This window comes from Dendrobium catenatum, unplaced genomic scaffold, assembly GCF_001605985.2.
Source record: "Dendrobium catenatum unplaced genomic scaffold, ASM160598v2 original_scaffold_131100, whole genome shotgun sequence".
In the NCBI taxonomy this organism is placed as follows: Eukaryota; Viridiplantae; Streptophyta; class Magnoliopsida; order Asparagales; family Orchidaceae; genus Dendrobium; species Dendrobium catenatum.
Window position 1 is genome coordinate 119,366 of NW_021449535.1, and position 22,316 is coordinate 141,681.

At 34.9% G+C, this 22,316-nt stretch overlaps 1 protein-coding gene across 2 annotated transcripts in view; it reads right to left on the reverse strand.

Moving 5' to 3' along the window:
- Positions 1 to 213: 213 nt before the first annotated feature.
- Positions 214 to 22,316, reverse strand: part of LOC110100269 (putative hydrolase C777.06c) — a 54,004-nt gene continuing 31,901 nt past the window's right edge. The window contains exons 4-12 of one of the 2 annotated variants that reach the window (XM_020827701.2): positions 17,196 to 17,237; positions 14,477 to 14,532; positions 4,697 to 4,773; positions 3,576 to 3,695; positions 1,995 to 2,071; positions 1,844 to 1,907; positions 1,721 to 1,771; positions 1,578 to 1,626; positions 214 to 427 (exon numbers count right to left, since the gene is read on the reverse strand). In XM_020827701.2, coding sequence (XP_020683360.1) covers positions 309 to 427; positions 1,578 to 1,626; positions 1,721 to 1,771; positions 1,844 to 1,907; positions 1,995 to 2,071; positions 3,576 to 3,695; positions 4,697 to 4,773; positions 14,477 to 14,532; positions 17,196 to 17,237 — 655 coding nt within the window. In that variant the 3' untranslated portion in view covers positions 214 to 308. Of the gene's footprint in view, positions 431 to 1,577; positions 1,627 to 1,720; positions 1,772 to 1,843; positions 1,908 to 1,994; positions 2,072 to 3,575; positions 3,696 to 4,696; positions 4,774 to 14,476; positions 14,533 to 17,195; positions 17,238 to 22,316 lie in introns of both variants that reach the window. The other variant, XM_020827700.2, reaches the window with a different exon arrangement.

The following is a 22,316-nucleotide window of genomic DNA, read 5'->3' on the forward strand; positions in this document are numbered from 1 at the left end:
ACAAAAATAATCTGAATATTTTGAGATTTGGGAAATATAAACTCTTTTGGTTTCATCAACTTCCAACTAATTTAATTATGATATTAAAAATACAAGAATTTTTTAGTTAAATTTTTAGATAGGTAGTAAATTTAAAAATATGCATGATTTGAATATTGTGCATACTTTTTCCTAATGAAAAAAAATAAATAAATAAAATAAAGTTCAGGTACATAACATCGGGGAATCAGCCTATATAATAGTGAGTCTGTAAAAAAAAATTAGAAAGGGAAAAAGGAATGTTAAACACAAACAAAAATTGACATAGCTTATAGATTCACTGGTACAGTCAGACCATCATAACTCAACTGCAAATCAAGACCCTCCAATTTCTTCAACTTTGCAAGATCTTCACTTATTTTTTCATGATCCATTAGATGCATCATGCCTGCTTAAATGATAGAAGAATCGAAATTATTCATTATTTCTTTTCTTTCTAAATCTAAATCATGGGGATTTACATACATACTACTAAGCTCTTTATGTATTTACATTATCTAATACCTAATTTATTATGTTTACTTATGGAGCCAATTGATTGAATGAAAATAAAATACATAATTAAATAAAATACAATGTAGAAGGAAAGACAATGTATTTGAAATGTTTGAAGTTGTTTAAACGAATATAAAATAAATGTAAGTGATTATTATTATTATTATTATTTTTGAATTAATATGAATAGTGTAAAACCCAATGATAATGATAGCCATTGGCTGGCAAGACATGTTAGGATTCGGGCAATGCCTTGTGACAGTGATAGTGGTAGTGGCAGGTAGCTGGTGGCAACAGCCACTATAACAATGGTAGTGATGACAATGTTAGATAAATTATAGTGTTTGAAAATAGGCCAAATCTAGTGATTTTCAAATACATCAAAATTGAATGGAACCAAAATTTTACTTTGCATTTCTTTTACTTCAAATTAAACAAAAATATTTTTAAAACCCATTTGCTCACATGGCAACGGCGACCCACCTATGCCATTTGAACTCTCCGGCTCTCTTAGAATTGAAGGCGCCTTCTGCTCTCCCCCGACTCCTCTGCATGTAGCTGGTGGCAGCAGCCACTATAACAATGGTAGTGATGACAATGTTAGATAAATTATAGTGTTTGAAAATAGACCAAATCTAGTGATTTTCAAATACATCAAAATTGAATGGAACCAAAATTTTACTTTGCATTTCCTTTACTTCAAATTAAACACAAATATTTTCAAAACCCATTTGTTTCAAATATTTTATATTCATTTTACTTCAAACCAAACAGCCCCTATAGAACATTGTAATGCCTAAATCACATCAAAATATATAAATAAGAAGATGTATTTCATTTTAAATAAATTAATATTAATAGTATTTTTGATATTATTCAAAGTATGATATTATTCAAATAAAAATTTAGATGTTAATATATAAATTTATAATAATCAATGGCATGCATGTAAAATCCTCTTTGAATTTTTGTTTCATATTCTGAAGATCAACAGTAGAAAGTTAGAATTCAGAACTTGTTCTCTAATATAACTTTAAACATACCAGTAAAGAGAGTTCTTTTTGGTCTAATTTTTCGAACCTCTTCTAAAGCCTGCACAAGCAAATTTACAAAATCAATGAAACTGCAAATCTGAAACATCTATATTTGAAGGAAACAAATATCAAATGGTATAACATTTATGTACCCTAGGTAGTCCAAAATGTGTTGACGAAGAACGATCCGGTCTTAGTGCGTCCTGAACATGTAGAATAAGGGTTAGAAGTGAAGGAATTGAATCCAAATCCCAGATGAGAAACAAGTGAAGTACCAGAATAAGTAAGTCGCAGTTCTTGAGTAGCAAATATGTTTCTTCAGGTATCTCACTAACATCACTGCATTGACAAAGGAGAACAAAATTCAATAGAGACATTTGAAGTAACAAAAGGATAAGTACTAACTAGATGTCATCAAAGTCTTGCCTTATATAGCAGACATCGCCAAATCGGAAACCAAGGGAACGATATCCTTGGCCATGCCAGACAGGTAAAGGGGTTATCTAGGTCAGTTGAACATATAAGTATAAATAAGATATAAATTAAACCAAAAAAAAAAAATTAATTGAATGTTAATGAGTAAATGATCAAATGGTCTTTAGATTTTTTTGATGCATTCATTTTAGTTACAAATTATTATAAGTGTTCAATTTAATCCCTAACTTACTAAATTTGAACTAATATGATCATATAAGCAACTTTACCATTTCTTTGGATGGAAATTAGTAGCGGGAAGCTTTTAGTAGGGTATTTTGGATTTTTTGGGTCAATATCACTACTTAATTGCAGCAAAAACTAACAAGATTGACCTTAAAAGTTTAAAATGCTCTTGTGGAAAACTTTCCTCCAATAATTTCTGTCCAAAGAAATGACAAAGTTGAAGGAAAGACCAAATTGGTCCAAATTTTATAAGTCGAGAGGGACAAAATTAAAAACCTGAAAAAAAATTTGAATTGAAATGTAAGCATCTCAAAAGTAGAGATCATTTTTGACCATTTAATCAAATGTTAATACATTGAAACAATAATCAGTAATTGTCTTTTTTGAGTACGAGTAAAAACAATATCATCACCTAGCAGACTAGATAATAAGGCTTTTACAGATCCATAATTTGTTACACAAAAATGCAAGTGGGTCCTGTTGTATGTTTTTGTGTACTACACACCACAAATGTCCTCATTTTACACCAATGATTAAATAGATTCATGAAATTTTGTTTGCTTTTGCCAGTAATTTTTTGCATTAGGTATACAAAAACCCCTGCTTCCAATTAAAAGTTGACCTCTTAATGGCTATAGACCACTAGCAGCTGAGGAATTAGAGGACTTCGGAGATGTTGGTAAAGTTGACAATGTGAGACTGGCGGAAGCCAAAGAGGTCAGTTAGATCACGAAGAGGAGCAACATAAATTTTGAGCAATTTCATCCAATCAAGAATATAGTTTGTGAAAATGTAAATAAAAAAATGCTAAGTAGGCAAACAATTTGTCTACTAACAGTATTTACTCTTACAGGTGAATATATGGACCGAAATGCAATTAGTGTAAGAAAAAAGATATCTAAATACAAATTACCTAAATCATTCATATAATTTAATGGTCAAATACTCTGTAGTTCTAAATCCTTGAAATAAAATAGGGATTCTGGCAAAGTTCGAAGACATTTGTCAATTGGAACCTACGATCTCATCATGAAATTTATGAAGCTACTAAGAAGTCGTAGGAAGTGTTTCATAGTAAGCTTGCTGTTCCTTTCTTTTTCATATAGCTGAATAATTTTCTCGTAGTAAGAAAATGAACTTTTTGTCATAGATGTGAAGATAGAAGAACTCTAACTAGATGAAGAAAGGAAAAAAGAAAATAAAATGAACAGAAAAAAAAAATGTTTCCAAATTAAAAACGAGCCCCAAATCCCTGTTGGTAAACAAGGGTAATTGATACGTTGGTTGAAACTTGTTCACAGTCCCAACTTTGGAAAAGAAATGTAAGATGTATAACTAACTACCAACCTTGAGATTGTGCACAATAAATGGCTCCTCTTTGATTATATTAAATTGTAACTCTGAGACTGCAGCACCTTCTAAAACAACACTAGTATCCACCAAGTAGTAATGAGTCATTTTCATAACCTGGAGCAAATTTAAAAACAAGTGTCAAACTCAATGGAAACAATGCAAGTTATATTGGAAAAAAGGAATTTAAAGGATATTTTTGGTTATAGATACAACATATTTTCGGTTGTGCTGCAAAGCATAAATATAGGCCGTCCTAGGTTGCTAGGATTTCTAATGCGGATGCAATCATATAATGACAAAAAAAAAAAAATCCGCAGAAGAGAAGGTCATTAATCTTAAACAATTATTCAGTGCTAGGATTTTTATTGTTTTATTTAAGATAAAATCAAAATTTTTATTTTAAATAATATATGGAATATTTTCAGTATAATAATGGTTTTCAAATTATTGTTACAGTTTTTCCTTCAGCCTTTTTTTTTTAACATGGCAAAAACCAATCCATTAAAAATCTCAACTGATTATTTTAAGCTTACAAGTCACAATCTATAGTAATCATTAAAAGGAATCGGTGGCGATCGGTTGCATGGTATTATTTGAATACGCTTTGCAATTCTTTGGTTTCTAGGAATGGACTTCAACTTTAGTCCCAAAGAAACCGCAACATAAAAGCTATAGGAAGTACACACTTCAGCTAAACGTCTGAAAAAGATGCAATACAGAAGTAATTGAACCCGAAATTTCTACAGTACAGCAACTATAGGAACCAAAGAAACAACAAACAAATTATTAAAAAAAAAAATAACCACAGAAATAGGAATCAGCTTCAGAAACATGAAAGAGTTGAAGAAGACATGGGGAAAGCATAGGCACAACATCAATAAAACATGAAATTCTAGAAGAAACTGCAGATGATACAAGTATAATTTTACGTGAACAAGTTAGTAACTTTACACCAAAACAAATGTTGTGCAAAGAACATAAGGTATATGTCCCTTAAAGGTTGAACTAAGAGTAAAATAGGAGCTTGGTAATCTAATGAACTAAAACACTGGATTCAAAGCTTTGATTTTCCCCGGTAGTACATAGAGTGTCATTTAAATAAAGTTGCATATCACCTCAAAATCATGCTTAGCCACATAAATTGGGATGAATGGCTGGACATTGTTTGTCCAATCACGAAGATCATCAAGACCTGCAATCAAATAAACCACGTAAATAAACAGTCCAAGTTGCTTTGAGATAATATTCATCTTTAGCTCAAAACAATTACTCTAAATATGAATGCAAGTTAAAACCATGTATTGGCAATTTTCTTTCCCAAGAGTGTATTGAACAAAGCAAAGCATACGCTTTGTTTTAGTTTATTTTCCCTTGAAAATGTAAAATGAAGAGGAAACCTCAATACCTACATACTTTGTTACCTAACAGATAAAGGCATCATTTGGGATGGCTTTCTTCCTTCTTCTTAAAGTAGTTTTCTAGTACAAAAATTAAAATTTTTGGACTACAAAATTGCTTTAAGAAGCAGTAAAAAAGCTGTCCCAAACGAAGCCAAAGTCTAAAACTCTAAACATATGAGCAAAAATCTTAGTTATCCCAATTAAGAGGTTAAATACAATGATATTCCGTTGTGGACTTTAAGGTCAAAGGTTATTCCACCCTTTGGACTTTTTTTGGAGTCTAAAGATTGAATGCTGAGCAGAATGTTGTTTTTGAAAGCAATCTTTTACTTTCTCGGATATTTCCACAATATGGAATTTTGCCTATATGGGGATTATATTAGATTTAGGGGAGGAGATTTTCGGTGTAAGTCATCATGATTAATTACATTCCAAGTTTGATACATGAGACTAGCGATGTATGTTGATTATATCAACATTTAATTTGACTTGTAATTGATGTGGACTTGATTGAAAGGCTACTTGTAGCCTTAGTTACACGGAAAAATATGGGTTTTTTAATTTGTAGACTTATATATGGGACTTTAAACCCTAATTTAAATGAGCATAGAGAATTAATTTAATTTAGAATGATTTGATATTTTTATATTGATTGTGGGCTTTGATTAGAGATTTGACATTTGCTACTCTAACTTTAGGGAGGCCCACAAAGCTGTGATATACAACCCTAAGAACAAGAGTGACTAGAGTACATATTTTATTTCTATAATATTAGAGAGGCCTGCATATTCGTCTTACAATCTTACTTTTAAGGCAAGGCAACTTGAGAATTGTTTTGCTTACCTTTGCTGGATTGATAATTTAATGTTGCTTATGATCATTGATTTAAGGCCAAGAGCCTACCACTTCGGAATTAAATGAACTCAAGATTCGAGACATATAACCCTAACAATTAGGGGAGTCCAAGATGTTGTTTTTACTATTCTGATATTAGAGAGTTTTACTAGTGAGGCTTATAACCTCTCAATTAGTGGAAGGCACAACAATGAGTCTTATAGCATCATCAAATAGATGATCGGGCTATTTTTTATTTGATTTTGAATTAAATTGACTTGATGGACAAATTAATTGAGCTTAGCCTGAACTATGGTTCTAGGTTATGCCGTGTGATGTATAGGTCAATCAATCATATCCAACATCTATGGACTTTTCCAGCTGGAATGCGATTAGTTCACTCTTCTTAGGCATCTCTCTAATATTTTGAAAGGAAGTGGATGCACTTTTCATAAAAAAACAGCGGATGAAACACAAAATTTTGGGAAAAAGAATATCCCAAAACAAATTTTATTGAAATAATTATAAAGAGAATGTAAGATACAATTGGATCTTCAATTGGAAAGAAAGATCTAGCACCCTCAAATCCCTAGCCACTGGCTAGAGCTCAAATAATCTAAGAATAAACTAAATTCAACAAACTCCCAAAACATAATATGAAATCACTCTATTGTTAGCCTTAAATAGGCTCCCCTAATTCTCTCTCAAATCAACTCTCTTTTCCTAAATAATTCCCTCTCATATTTGAATTCAACTTAGATATCTTGCCCTAAATAATTCCATCTCAATTGCAATTAAAACTTTCCTAAACAATTCCCCCTTGAATCCTCCTCCCTTTTCCTAAATAATTCCCTCTTAGATTTTGACTTTAAATTAGATATCTTTCCCTAAATAATTCCCTCCCAATTGTAATTAAAAATTTTCTTAAACAATTTCCCTTCGATTAAGAACCTTTCCTAAATAGTTCCCTCTTGATTAGAAAACTTCCTAATTTTCTCTCAATCAAATTTGTCGGTCCATCAAAACTCCCCTCCCAAAGTATCACATTATCCTCAAGGTGGAACGAAGGAAACTGTTGTTGAAGCACTGGACTAATACCACTAGTATGAAAAAAGAATTGTCACTAGGATGAATGATCTATGCCTCCAAAATCTCCTTGATCAATCTCTCGATCCCATCCTTCCGGAGTTGGGGAGAATGGTATGGACGAACACTGATATGTGAGACTCCGTCCTTCCAAATGATAGCATGTGTGTGCTCCCGCGGAGGAAACAACCACTGAACTGACTGGAACACCTCTCGATATTCTTGTAGGAGTGACTGAACCATATTTGGTGCTTCTATCTTCTCCGCATATTTTCATTCCAAATTATGAAGCTCCGCAACAAATCTTACTCTTTCACCCTTTCCCCTCCTTTGAAGTGGTTCCGTAGATGGCATCTCTCTTCTTCCCCAAAAATTTCCACCTTCTGATTCTCCCTCATTATCCATATATTAGGGCTTCTCCCATTTTCTTGTCCGATCAACAATGCTCTCACCTCCAATGTTGTTGGTTTGGTTTGGCCCTCAAGCAGCTTCTTTATCATCTCCTCCATGATGACAAATTTCTCATTGATATTCTCATGGATGGCTGAAAATTGCTTTATGAAACCTGAAACCTTTTCCATAAAATTAGATTCAATTGTCTGATCTCCCTTTTCAATATTTCTATCTTTCTTCCCTCCATAGGTACTCGGATCTAAGCTCTGATGCACGATACAATTGAATCTTCAATTGGAGAGGAAGATCCGGTTCTCCTAAATCCCTTGCTGCCATCTAGAGACCAAATAACCTAACAATAAACTAAATTTAGCAAACTCCCAAAACAGTATCTGAAATCACCTTATTGTTAGCCTTAAATAGGCTCCCCTAATTACCTCTCAAATCAATAATATTTCCTAAATAATTCTCTCTCATATTTGAATTCAAATTAGATCTCTTACCCTAAATAATTATCTCCCAATTATAATTAAAATTTTCTTAAACAATTCTCCCTTATTCCACCTCCCTTTTCCTAAATAATTCCCTTTTAGATTTCAAATTTAAATTAAACCTCTTGCTCTAACTAATTCCTTTTAAATTTAAATTAAAAAATTTCCTAAACAATTCCCTTTTAATTAAGAACCATTCTAAATAGTTCCCTCTTTATTACGAAATTTCCTAATTCCATTCCAATCAAATCGACCGGTCCATGTTGACCCCTGTATAAAACAAAGAAAAAATGATGATGAAAATGAAATGCATACCTGCACTCTGCCGCAAATCCCCGAAATCCCGATCAATACCTCGGCACCATCGAAATACCTGAGCAAATCCCACAAATACCGCAAGAAATCCCGCACCTCGGATTGTCAAACCCGCAAAATTCGCAAGAAATCCCGCCGAGGCACTGTAGATTCGGCGCCATTCCGGGAATTGCTCGCCTCGATCGCATGCATCTTGCATCTATAAAACGAGAGCAAAGTGAAGACTTCGACACTCACCTCTTCCATTCGCTCCCGTCGCTGCTCTCCCGCTAAGACACCGACGCCTCCTCACTCTCACGACTTCCTCTTCTCCAACACACGAGCTCTCCAACCTCTCTTCCCACGCTCCTCCAGATCCCGATACCCCTCCTCTGTCTAGCTCCAACCTCCAATTCCACGGCCCGCTCTTGCTGCGTCTTGTCTGCTGCCAATCCGAACCGAACGACCCGCGCCATAGCCGCACTAACGCCGAAGCCGCCACCAACCGGACACCCGCCGCCCGTGCGTGGCTCCCACTTGCAGCTGGAGAGGCGGAACCGGGCATGTTTGCGATCGAAGAGGCGCAATGTGCGTGCCTAGGTACCCAACCCGAGTCCTTTAAAGACTCGGCTTGGCTTAGTAAAATTAACAGAAAAAAATATATATTTTTCTTTTTCCCAAAAAAAAAAATCGATCTTTATTGTCGAATAGAAAAATCTTGGAAGCCTTCATTGCTACCATAAGTGATACAGATAGTCTCAATTATTATTATAATGTCATAAATCAATTCCTCCTAGAGCATTGACCAAACTAAGGAGTCGATGGTGCACCAAGGACGAGGTGACCTTCAAAGCATGCAACCTTCCTATCGTCTCAATGGGAAGAACTACCTAAAGTGATCTCAATTTGTGAAGACCTATTTGAAGGGGAAAGGGAAAATACATCACCTCCTTGGAGGAGGACCAAAAGAAGGCGATCCTAAATTTGTGGCATGGGATGAAGCAGACTCCATGATTATGTCATGGTTGTGGAATTCCATGACTCCAAAAATTAGCGATACATTTATGTTCCTTTCAACTGTAAAGGACATATGGGATGCTGCTAGACAGACCTTCTCCAAAGCTCGTGATGCGGCTCAAATCTTTAAAATTAAAGTCAAAGTTGGAAGCACAAAGTAGGAGAGCAGGACCGTAACGGAGTATGCTACCCTTCTACAAAATCTGTGGAAGGAACTTGATCACTATAGGTGCATAGAAACCAGATGTCCGGAAGATGCTGTTATCCTAAAGAACTTTATTGAAAAAGATAGAGTCTATGATTTTCTTGCAGGACTAAATGCATAATTTGACCAAGTTAGGGTTCAAATTCTTGGCAAAGAGGAGACGCCATCACTCAATGAAACCATTTCTCTCATCCACGCACAAGAAAGCATACGAGGAGTTGTTGACCTCCATGTAATAACATAAAAAATCAACGTACCTGTCTCTGCCGCAAATCCCCGAAATCCCGCTCAATACCTCGGCACCGTCGAAATACCTGAACGAATCTCACAAATACCGCAAGGAATCCCGCTGAAACACTCTGCAACAGCGCCGTCTGCGTCGTTTCTCCGTGAAATCTGCCGAAATCTCGCGACGTTGCCTCGATCGAACGATCGCTCTCGTCGTTAAATACCCGCTGCTCTTCTCCCTCCGACTACACACACGACTCCCTTCTCGTTCCGCTCTTCCACGCTCGACTCCACACACCGAAGCTCCCCATTCACGACTCCTCTCCCGCTCTCGTTCTCCACGATCCAAACCCGACGCTCTCTACGCGAAACCTCTGCTCCCTCTCCCGCTCCAACCCGACGCCTCCATCCCCCCTTCCCTTCGAACCAGCTGAGAGAGAGAGAGAGAGATTTCCTTCCTCATACCTGCAACCATCCGCAGCCCCTTTGCTCCGTTCGATCCAACCCAGAGAGAGAGAAGGAGAAAGGAGAGGAGAGAATCCCTACCTAGCCGAACCATTCTTCTCGTCCGACCTCCCCTACCCGATCTCCTTCCACGGCTTTCATTCCCTGTTGGATCGGAAGTAGCGACTGAAGCTCGCTTGTGGTGAAGGTAACTTTCTTCCATTCGCGTGCTCCTTCGGCCAAGTCCAGTAAGGCAGCCGAACAAAGAATAGAAGGAAGGGTAGGATTTAACTCACTGTAGGATTAAGCAGTTGATTAAATCCTACTTAAATCCTACTAATCATGCCTAATCATGTTTAAAATCTGTTGATTAATTATAATTGATTAGATTTAATCCTAAAGAACTTTATTGAAAAAGATAAAGTCTATGATTTTCTTGCAGGACTAAATGCATAATTTGATCAAGTTAGGGTTCAGATTCTTGGCAAAGAGGAGACGCCATCACTCAATGAAACCATTTCTCTCATCCACGCACAAGAAAGCAGACGAGGAGTGATGTTAGAACCAAAGGTCGCTGAAAGCTCAGCAATGGTGATGAACAAATAATCGTCATGGAAGGAGAAAAGTAAAGATACTTCAAAATTCAAAGATAATGACTCACTTTGGTGCAGCTATTGCAAAAAGTCAAGACACACAAAGGAAACATACTGGAAAATACATGGAAAACCCTCCAGCAATGAGTGGAAGCAAAAGGGTGAAACAAGGAGCACATCACATGCCAACAACACTACAAGTAAGCCAGAAGCACAGTCCAGCCTTGGAGAATTCAACAAAGAAGATATTGATAAATTGAAATGACTCCTGGTATCTCTTGAAAAACAAAATGCTTCTTCTTCACTTGCACTCTCAGGTAAGACTCCAATCTCTATTAGTTTAAGTGCTTACAGAAATTATCTAAAGGAATTATGGATCATTGATTCATAAGCCACAGATCACATGACCCACTCACCTACCCACCTCATAAACTATACTCCTTGCCCAAACAAGAAGAAAATCAGCACTGCTGATGGTTTCTCTTACCACGATAGCTGGCCAAGGAGATATAATATTATCTCCCTCACTCACCTTGAAAAATTTCCTCCACGTACCACAATTATCTACAAATCTAATATCAATACAAAAACATACCAATGATCCTAATTGTCAAGCCTTATTCAACCCTACTTATTGCTTATTTCTAGACCAGAGATCGGGTAAGAAGATTGGACTTACTAAGGAGAAAGCAAGATTGTACTACCTGGAAGAACCAAACCAATTTAAAAATAGTTGCTCTATGTTATCCCTGGTTGATAGGAAGTCCACTATTTGGCTTCATCATTATGGACTAGGACATTCATCTTTTGATGTTCTAAGACATATGTATCCACAACTTTTTCAGAAAATAAAAATTTTCATTGTGAAACCTGTGAGTTGGGTAAACATTAAAGAACCTTATTCCCAAACAAAAGTGAGAGATGTGACACTCCTTTCTACCTTATTCAAAGTGATATATGGAGACCCTAAAAAATCCCCAATATCTCTGGGGCACGATGTTTTGTGTCATTCATTGATGATTGCACTAGTCTCTTGGATCTATCTCCTTAACAATAAATCTGATGTTAGCATCATTCTTCCCATCTTTCATACCATGATCAAAAATTGATTCGGTGTAAAAATAAGGAGATTCAGCTACGATAATGCCAAACATTATTTTAACCAAACCCTTTTCTCCTACTTCCAAAGTGAAGGGATCATCCATGAGTACTCATGTGTTCACACCCCACAATAAAATAGGGTTGCAGAGGGGAGAAATGGTCACCTTCTAGCCTCCACCCGAGCTTTTCTATTTCACTACAATACACCCAAATCCTATTGGGGGAAGCTCTTTTAACTGCAGCTTATCTCATAAACCGATTACCTTCAATTACCTTAGAGCTCAAAACTCCAATGGAGACTTTGTCCTCTTTTTACCCAAAGTTTCGAACCCATCATAATCTTGCGCCTAAAATCTTTGAATGTACTGCCTATGTTCATATTCACAACCATTAGAGAGGAAAATTAGATCCAAGAGCACTCAAATGCATCTTTGTTGGCTATTCAGCTACGCAAAAAAGTTATAAGTGTTATCATCCACCCACAAGAAAAATCCTTGTCTTTATTGATATTACCTTTAATGAGCAAAATTCCTATTTTTCAAAACCTCATCTTCAGGGGGAGACTGAACTTGAGGAAGATGAGGAAACTGAACTAGCACCTCTTGACCTTCCTCCATCACCTCAAAATAATCCACCTGAAACCCAAGATGGGGAACCAAATGACAAAGCTATCATTAGATTTGAAAAAGTTTACTCCAGACGTACAAGCTCAAACTGTGCTCCAAAGCAGATCCAAGAATCTGAACCATCTCCTAGAAATAAGGTAAGCTCACCACCTCCGTTATACCATATAAATAACTATATATATATATCAACAACTTCTCATCGTAACACAAAAATTTTCTTGTTACATTAGAAGATATCTATATTCCTAAAGATATTTTTGAGGCCTTATCTGATAAAAATTGAAAAAATACCATGAAGGATGAAATGCAAGCCCTGGACAAGAACAAAACATGGGAGATCGTCAATCTACCGATAGGGAAAAAACTTGTTGGCTGCAAATGGGTGTTCTCAGTAAAATACAAAGTTGATGGCATACTAGAGAGATATAAGACAAGACTGGTGACAAAAGAGTTCACTCAAACATATGGCATTGACTACCAAGAAACGTTTGCGCTTGTAGCCAAAATGAATACTGTCCGAATACTACTCTCACTAGCAGCCAAGTACAAATGGCATCTAGAATAACTGGATGTGAAAAATGCATTCCTGCATGGGGATTTAGAGGAAGAGATATTTATGGAAATACCACCAAGGTTTAAAGAAAAATCTGAAGTTAACAGGGTGTGTAAACTGAAAAAGGCTCTATATCGGCTCAAAAAATCACCAAGAGCCTGGTTCGGAAGATTCTCTAAATTCATGATCCTGAATGGGTATCGACATAGTCAAGGTGATCATACATTATTCATTAAACACTTAGACTTAAGGGGAGTCTTAATATTATTAGTGTATGTTGATGATATTATTTTGACTGGAGATAATGAAGAGGAGAAAGTTAATTTAAAGAAAAGTCTTACTAAGGAATTTGACATCAAAGAACTTGGTAGACTAAAATACTTTCTCGGAATTGAAGTAGCTCACTCCAGCAAAAGAATTTTTATTTCACAACAGAAATATATCAAAGATCTTCTAAAAGAAATAGGTAAACTAACTTGCAAACCAGCACCGACACCAGTAGAACCTAATCTTAAACTAGGGGAAGCTAGAGAAGATCCAGATATAGATAAAGGGGCCTATCAAAGACTTGTAGAGAAATTGATCTACATCTCCCACACTAAACCAGATATAACATTTGCTGTAAGCATGTTCAGTCATTTTATGTAAAATCCAAAGCAGATTCACATGCAAGCGGTACACAGGATATTGCACTACCTTAAAGGAAGACCGGGAAAAGGGATTCTCTTTAAGAGAGATCGTGGAATAGTAAGTGTCGACCATGTATCATCAAAGGATCAACTTGCAGATATCCTTACTAAAGGATTGGACAGTTCTGCCTTTCTCAGAATGATTAAAAAGCTGGGGATGACAGATCCATATTTTCTAGCTTGAGGGAGAGTGTTGAAATCCACCCGTTCCCAGTGTAAAGGATCCGACGGACACAAAGATCAATCCGTGGGATGCTCTCATGAATCACGCCATAATGAATGAACGAATTTAGGAAAGATTTTATTAGAAATTTTATGTATTTTAATATTTCCTCATTAGGATATTTTGTATAGATCTATAAATATGGAAGATTATAATGAATAAAGGCAAGTTTTTCCTCTCAAATTCCAGGTTTTAACAAATAGAAAATAGTTCCTCATTTTCTTCGATTTTTTTATTTTATGATTTCCATTTTGTAAGGCGCAGATCCATTCATTTTAGGATACCATGTCTTTCCAATTTCTTCTTTGCATATCCTAAGCTTGAAAGAGTTGCTTTCGGCGAAGCTCCATGTCTAAGCAACAATGGCCCAATTAGGTTTCTATAAAGTTACATTAGGAGGTCATCGATGGCATAAAGAGGATTCAATGGCAAGGAAGAACACAACCATGAAAAATGATGGCACAGAATTATGATTGCTGAAACATGAAACAAAGATGCCAAGATGGTAAGTTTGTAAAATAGAGTAACAAAAAGAAACAATCATAATAAGGTAAGAAAACACAGCAAAATGTTTCCTTAAAAGAAATAATTATTCTTAGTAGAAATCCATCAATGAGACAAGCATGTCACTAGACAATATCTTCTAAAAAACATATAATTGAATTTTGATTATTTTCTTAAATAGCAAGAACATTATAGTGAAGTGCACGGTATGCACCTCCTATTGCATCAGCATGAGAATGAGTAATAATGACTGCATCAATGTTTCTCAACCTGGAATACATTACAAAAGCCAAGTAAATAAATGCTCAAATAACATTGTGATGAAAACATTAACTTCTGAAAAATTTTATGAAATCGACAAATGTGTTTAAATATTGCAAGAAATATGCAAGAATCTTGTAAGCATCAATCATTAAAGCTTTGCCAGCAGGAGAAAAGTAAGTCTTTTGGTGATATTTTTGTACTTATTTAGTTATATTTAGTTATATTGCTTTATAGTTTTGTTTATTCCTACAATGATAACTTTTTATAGTGACAATTAGTGGTAAGCAGCACAAAACTAAAGAAGACAATTAGATCAAGATGGGAACTGCCAAAGAAAAAGACGACTGGACAGCAACAGTGGTCTGCAACAATCGTGGATGAGAGCATCAATTACCAGCAGCAAGTGGCTAGTAGCAGTAAAGATAGTGATGAAGTGACAGAGAACATTCTTGCAGAAGAAAGTGAGGAAGAGAAGGATGAATGGATGTAAACCATATGATCATGATTTGATTACCCCCACCTTGATTAACCCTTCGTTGAATAAGGTGCAAAGTGGTGGTGTTGCAAGATGTCATATCAGTAATACGTCGGTATGTTACATAATTAAAATAGTTTTCTGTGGTTACAAATACAAATCACATGAATATATTAAGGTTATTCGTCCATTTTGTTATGTAAAATGTTCATACTTTACAATGTAATTGTTATCAATGAGAATGTCGATGTTTTTTTTTTTTTTTAATATTTCAACTATTCATAGACGTGTAATATTGGAAATTTTTTGCCCTATTATGCTACATATTGCTCCAGATCTTTTCAATTTGAATCCAGCATCCAACATTTGTCAAATTTATATATTTGGGTCATCTAACGAGTGTAGAAATTACAATTGTAGTAGATTTGGCATGGCAAGAAACTACAACAGAAAGTTACTAGGAGATAGGTTGAAGTTGCTTTTCATTTCATTTATGCTTCCTTTAAATCGGGTGTATGTATACAAAGCAGAGAAAACACAGGTTGCTTTCAGTGCAGGAGGAATTTCGGCTTAGCAGCAGGAGTTGCAGTGGCTGTTGGAGATGTGCCGCATCTAATGACGCTTGCTGTGTGGGCTGCAGTAGGAGTGTAGCGAAGAAGTAGTTGAGCTAGCTGCATGCGTATCAGGAGTCCTTATCTATATGTTGAGGTTGCAGTTTATCCAAACCCATACGCTCTTAGAAATGATGCATATAAATGTAAAATTCTATTGCATATTGAATAGTAGGGTAAGTTGATAATTATTTTATCAAAATAAAATCAACATTGCAATGAATTCATTTATGATAAAAGACTTCAATGATATGAATCATACTGAATGACCCGTTATGGAAAATAAATCTAATCACATGATTTTTTGAAATTAATGAAGTATTTTTGTAGCTCTTGTTTTAGCTTCTTTGTTTTCTTGCCTTCATTATATAGGAAATGTCGCTAGACATAGAAATGTCATATCAGAAATACATATTTTGGTGTGTTACATAATTAAAATACTTTGCTGTGGTTACAAATAAAAAATCACTTAAATATAATGAAGTTATTCTTCCATTATGTTCTCTAAAATGGACACACTTTATAATGTAATTGTTATCAAATGAACATGAAAATGTTTTTTGTTAAGTACGCAAGTATTTCAAACATTGGTAGATGTGTAACTTAGAAAATTTCTGGCCCTATTATGCAACATATATTCCCCAGCCCTTTCAGTTTGAATCCAGTATCAATCATTTTTAAACCATGTATCTTCGGAATATCTTAGGAGCACTTTTATTTTGAGGTTCTAGATTACCAGACCTATAAACTCTTGAGAAGGTGCATAAAACCTAAAATTCTATTGCATTTTGAATACTAGAGTAAGTTGATGATTATTTTCTCCAATTAAAATCAACAGTTCCATGAATTTATTTATCATAAATGACTTAAAGAAAATCTGAATTTAAAATTCCATGTCTGGTTGATTTCAAAGGTGCCAAAAAAAAAAGATTATTAATAGGATATCATAAAGGATTATAGATTTAATTTTCCCGTAACCATAACGAGATTGCTTCATTCATTAATTATTAAATGCTAATATTCAATAAGATGAAAATCTATTTTATAGTAGTAATGGAAATATTATAAAAAAAGACCGTTTGTACATCATCAAACAGCAAGCCGGAATAAAAATATGATGCATTTAACCTAAAGCCAGCCAAGAGTTGGTTTGGGGGGCTTAAGATCATATCTAGTAGTTAATCAAGAGTCAAACAACAAAAAGAGGTGAGGATTTATTCCAGTAACTGCAAGCATCTCTTTCAGCTTATTTCCCACATTGAAATGAAACAATTTTTTTCAAGAACAAGTTTTTCAGCAGTTATTTCTGCTTAGACAAAACAAAAAAAAAAAAAATCTAAATAAACCTTATCCTTTTGTCGTTTGACAGATATCAAATTTCTATTTATGGATTCAATGCGATGGTAAAACAAATACCATTACATAAATTGAAAGCATCACATCATTAGCACAAAGCCAAAGTTAAGTGGTTGTAGATGAAGGATGCAAAATCACGGCAATGCTTCCAAAAATTATACAAGTCGTGCATAGAGGAAATTAAAAAAAAAAAAGCTTCAATAACTACTAAATGAATGATTATTTACCCGAAAATAGGAAACCACGTCAAAGCACTGTGGTAGAAAAATCTGCAAAGCACATGAAGAAGATGAGGTGATTACCAAATACTACAGTGTCGCGCACTCAAGTTACTAGACAAGAATATTCATATATCACCAATGAATGTATAAAATTTAATGACAAAAATTTATCCTAAAATAAAAATGGTTATGGAGTTAAAGAAGAAATCTACAATACTTATTCATTTTAAATTAGAGTAACCCGCTTGTATATAATCATAAAATGAAAGGCAGGACAATTCTTTGCTTGAATCCTTTTGCCAACTATAGAGAAAAGAAACATGAGGGGCAAAAAAAAGTGAAACCCATACTTCAATCCATGGGAAAACAAGAGGGGGACGACAGTAAGAGCTAGATAAATTTTCATTTAAAATTTTATTTACCAAGTCTTATTTAAGAAAAAAGTCATTAACTAGCCCGACCAGTCGACCAATGACATGATCCAGCTCAGATTTTTCCACGGCCTATCTAGATAATTAGCAAACCAATTTTCATCTAGTTCCTTTGAATAGATATATAAGGAGGTATCGTCTAAGGTTTGATCACAAGTTTCTTTTCCAACCACCTAAATAGATTATTAGCAACAAGAATTCAAGTACTGGATCTTAAGGTAGGTAATTTTTATTTATTAGGGGATAAATATATCACTCCTTATTAGAGGTGTAGATGCTTGTTCTAAGCCTCACTTATATATTTAGCAAATTGTGAGCCATGCTGAACACTGATATGAAATAAAAGATAGAAAACTTAAATTTATATTTAATGTCAAAGTACAATCACTATTATAAGAGATTAGATAAGACATAGGTAACTAGACCTGTCAACATTTGATCCGACCCGAAAACCCGATCCGAAACCGACCCGAAATTGTCGGGTTCGGGTCGACCCGGTTACATAACGGGTCGGGTTCGGGTTTGGAATTTCGACCCATTTAGTTTTTCTGGTCGGGTCCGGGTTGACCCGAAAACCCGAAATTGACCCGAATTAACCCGCACGGTTTTATAATTTAATAAATTATAATGAGGGCGGAGCGGGGCCAGCAGGCTAATACTCTCAACTCTCGTTTCATTCCCTCATTCCTGGCTTCTGTTTAGGGTTCCTGCCTTTCTCGGTTTCTCCCTTTCTCTCCAATCTCCGCCTCTCCGGTTCTGGAGCTTTCGTCGAGTCTACTCGTCGGCACGACGGCGTCTACGCTTACATTTCAGACTTTCAATTCACACATTCCCTAATCTGTTTCACTGTTTGTATCTCGTTTCTACTTTATTTTAGCATTTTTTGATATTTTTGAAGATGAAGGTGTTGATATTTTGTTTTCTTCATTTTATCATCTATTCTCTATTTCTCTGCTATGGTGTTGAAATTTTTTTGAAGTTGGAAGTTGTCCCGTGAAATCTAATTCTCTGCTAGGGTTTATCTCGGCTAGCCGGCTAGGGTTTTAATAATTTGCAAGATTAATGGTTATTTTTGTGCAAATATTGTTGGCAACGATGTTTAACCAACATATTGATTTGTGACATTTGTCTCTACTCTCTAGTTTAGCTCAGTTTGAAATTTTGCAGATGCCAGAAGCATTGACTCATTGAGGCAGTTAGGGTATAATGTATTTGTGGTTTTTTCCATTTTTGTTTTGGTTATTGTTTACTGGTTTGTTGGCTAAGGTGTTTAAACAAAAATTGCCATAATTTTTTTCAAGTTGGCTGGGGTGTTTACTGGTTATTGGTTACTGCCAAGGTTTTGAAAACCAGACCGGACAACGAACTGGAACAAGGAGAGGTTCACGGTTCGACCGGTTCGACCCCGGTTAGACCGGTCGAACCGGATGACGTAATAAATAATAAGTATTATTTAAATTTAATACAATTAACATAAAAATAATGTTATCAATCAAAGTATGAGATAAAAAATTAAATTAAAAAAAACTATGAAACATAAAAACTTATATAATTAAGTAAAATAATTATTTTAAAATTCAACATAAAACAAAAAAAAAATTAAATATCATAATTATAAGAATTTACACTCAAAAAATATGATAATTTTAAATTTGAATATTTTTCAAATTTTAAATTTAATTTATATATAACCATATAATTTAATATATATTATTATTAATTTATGTTACATATTTAATATAAATTTAATTCTAACATAAGTTTATAAATTTAATATAAATTATTCTTATTTTATATTATATGATTAAATATATTTTACATGTTTATGATATATTGTATACAAAAGTTATTTTATAAATTTATATCTAAAATCATTAATAAATAAATAAAATTATTAATGATAAATTATTTTTTATTATGTATAAATAAATAAATTTTTATTATTAACTAATAAATAATTATCACTCACATAAAAAATAATTAATTAAAAAATCTGATTAAAAATAGGTTTTATACCCATTATATATGCTATGAACTCATACACTCCTCATCTCTTTTCTTTAGTCCCACATCCCTTAGAAACACTTTCTTGCTTTTGTTTATATAGCATATTTAGATTCATTGCATAAAGAGAGCACATGGGGAAGTCATGTGAAGATGTGTCATGAGTACTTTGAGGATAAAAGTACTTATTATATAAAATATATTTAACTTTAATTAAATGTTTTTAATATATATTAATTTATTTATTTAAAAAAATACTTAAAATTTGTGAGATTTGAACCGGCTGGTTCAAAAATAACCGGACCGGTTCGCCGGTTGAACCGGAGGTTCTGACCGGTTCAGTGCGGTTCTTTGCAGAAGCGGTTTCAGGGCTGAACCGGACCGGCCTTATGATCGGTTCACGGTTGACCGGTCGAACCGGCCGGTCCGGTCCGATTTTTAAAGCACTGGTTACTGCCTTACTGGTTATTGTTTAGTGGTTTGTTGGAGAGGGTGTTTAACAAAAAAATGCCATTTTTATGGCAGAATTTTGTTTACTGATTTATTGTATAGTTGTTTGCTGGTTTTGGTTATTGTTTACTGTTTTGGTGATGTCTTCTAATATTTTTGATAGATGGAGGGCTCTAATACCATTGCTGATAATGTTTGTATTGATGAAAATGAAGTTGGGTCATCTGAAAAAGTGATTGAGTTAGAGCCATGTAACATTGAATGTAATGAAGGAGGTGAAGTTGCTAGGAAGCGGAGAAGAATGACTTCGGTTGTTTGGGGTACTTTGAGATGTTGCCTAAGCCAAAAGATGGTAAGCAAAGGTGTAAATGCAAGAAATGTGGTGTGACATATTTCTGTGATAGCAAAAACGACACTGCGAATCTAAGACGACCTTTGGAAAATTGTAAAAAAAGAAATATGCGTGATATTGGGCAACTCATTTTACAAACAAACTCTGAATCCTCCATTTCTATGACTGATCAGTCAGAATTTCGTTACTTGTTTATTGCATGTATCATTATGCATGACTTGCCATTTCAGTGTGTTGAGTGGGTTGGAGTTGGAGCTTTTCTAACGTATCTTCGTCGGGACTTACAGTTGTTTTCAAGAAACACCGCACGAAGTGATTGTATGAAATTATTTAGTAAATAGAAGTGTAATATACGTTCACAGTTAGCAAAATTGACAAGTAGGGTGTGCTTAACATCAGACCTTTGGACTTCTATTAATACAGATGGTTTTATTTGTTTGACAATGCATTTTATAGATAATGATTGGCATTTGCAAAAAAAGATTATCAGCTTCTGTTTGATACCACCCCCTCATGATGACATTTCTTTGTTTGAAAAATTACAGTCTCTTGTTATGGAGTGGAAAATTGATACCAAACTTTTTAGCATTACTTTGGATAATGCGTTAGCAAACAATACCTCAGTTGAATTTTTAAGAAATCATTTATGTTTACGTGGTGCTTTGCTTTGTAATGGTGAGTTCTTTCATATTCGTTGTACTACACATATTGTTAATCTCATAGTTCAAGAAGGTCTGAAGGAGGTTGATTCTTCAGTAATTAAAATTCGAGAAGAGAAGAAAAAGAAGAAAGAGAAAAGAGAGGAAAAATAAAAAAAAAATGAAAAAGAAAAAAGAAAAAAATATATTTGTATATTTTTTCTTGATCTTCATCACCTTCGACGTACCCTAACCAAGGTTTAATCCCTCAAACCTGAAATCCTGTACTCAGCACGGGCAGCGTGAGGAGCAACGGCCTATGCGTGATTTTCTTAGCGCGATGGGAGGATACTCTTTACGGTATTTGCAACGAGCCAAATAATCCTCGTGCACGTTTTTCTTAGCGTGACGGGGCAAAAATTAAGTACTCGTGCATGCGCTTCAGTGCTTACAGGGAAAGAACTGTGTATTTTTAAACAGGTACCTCTAAAGACTCATGCATACCTCTCTTGGTGTGGTGGGATTAAAGACTACGGCCGCAATGTCACATGACACCAACCATACAAGTGTTTCTTGACGTTGTGGAAAGGTTATGACCAATGTTTAAAATTGCGTATTCGGGTATTGAGGCGTTTTTCATTCGTGAGGCGAGGTGTAAGCCTCAAGGCATGCCAGTGAGGCGAGGCGGGCCTCAACCAAATTGAGGCGCAAGCCTCATAAAAAAAACTCGAGGCATTTTTTACTGAAATTGCGCAAAGGCGGGCCTCAAGGCGAGCCTCATATTGCGCAATTTTAAACCATGCTAATGAGTACTCTTAATTTTAAAATATTTTGTTATCATTTAATTATTTTTATCTTTGATTTTTTTGGTTTTGACTGGCTAAAAACTACTGTTATAACTGATATAATGATAGATTGTTAATTACTTTATAATAAAAGACCTTAAATTTTTGTTAACCAAAAACAAATTAACTCAAGAACCCCTTTTAAAAGTCTCCACCAAGCCACCTCATCCAAGGCTAATACGAGAGTTCCCTAGTCAGATTAGACAATGTAAACTGATTGGATTTCGACCACAATGAAAAGGAGAAGACAATCTACCAAGAAAGAAAAATATGAAGCGAAAAAGGGAAAAGGCCAAAGAAGTTGAGTGAAAGGATAATACAAGAATTGAAGAAATGGTGTGTTTGACCCAACAAGACACTTCAAACACTGATGCAAGAAGCTCCAAGCAGGGCTTTACCTCCTCCCA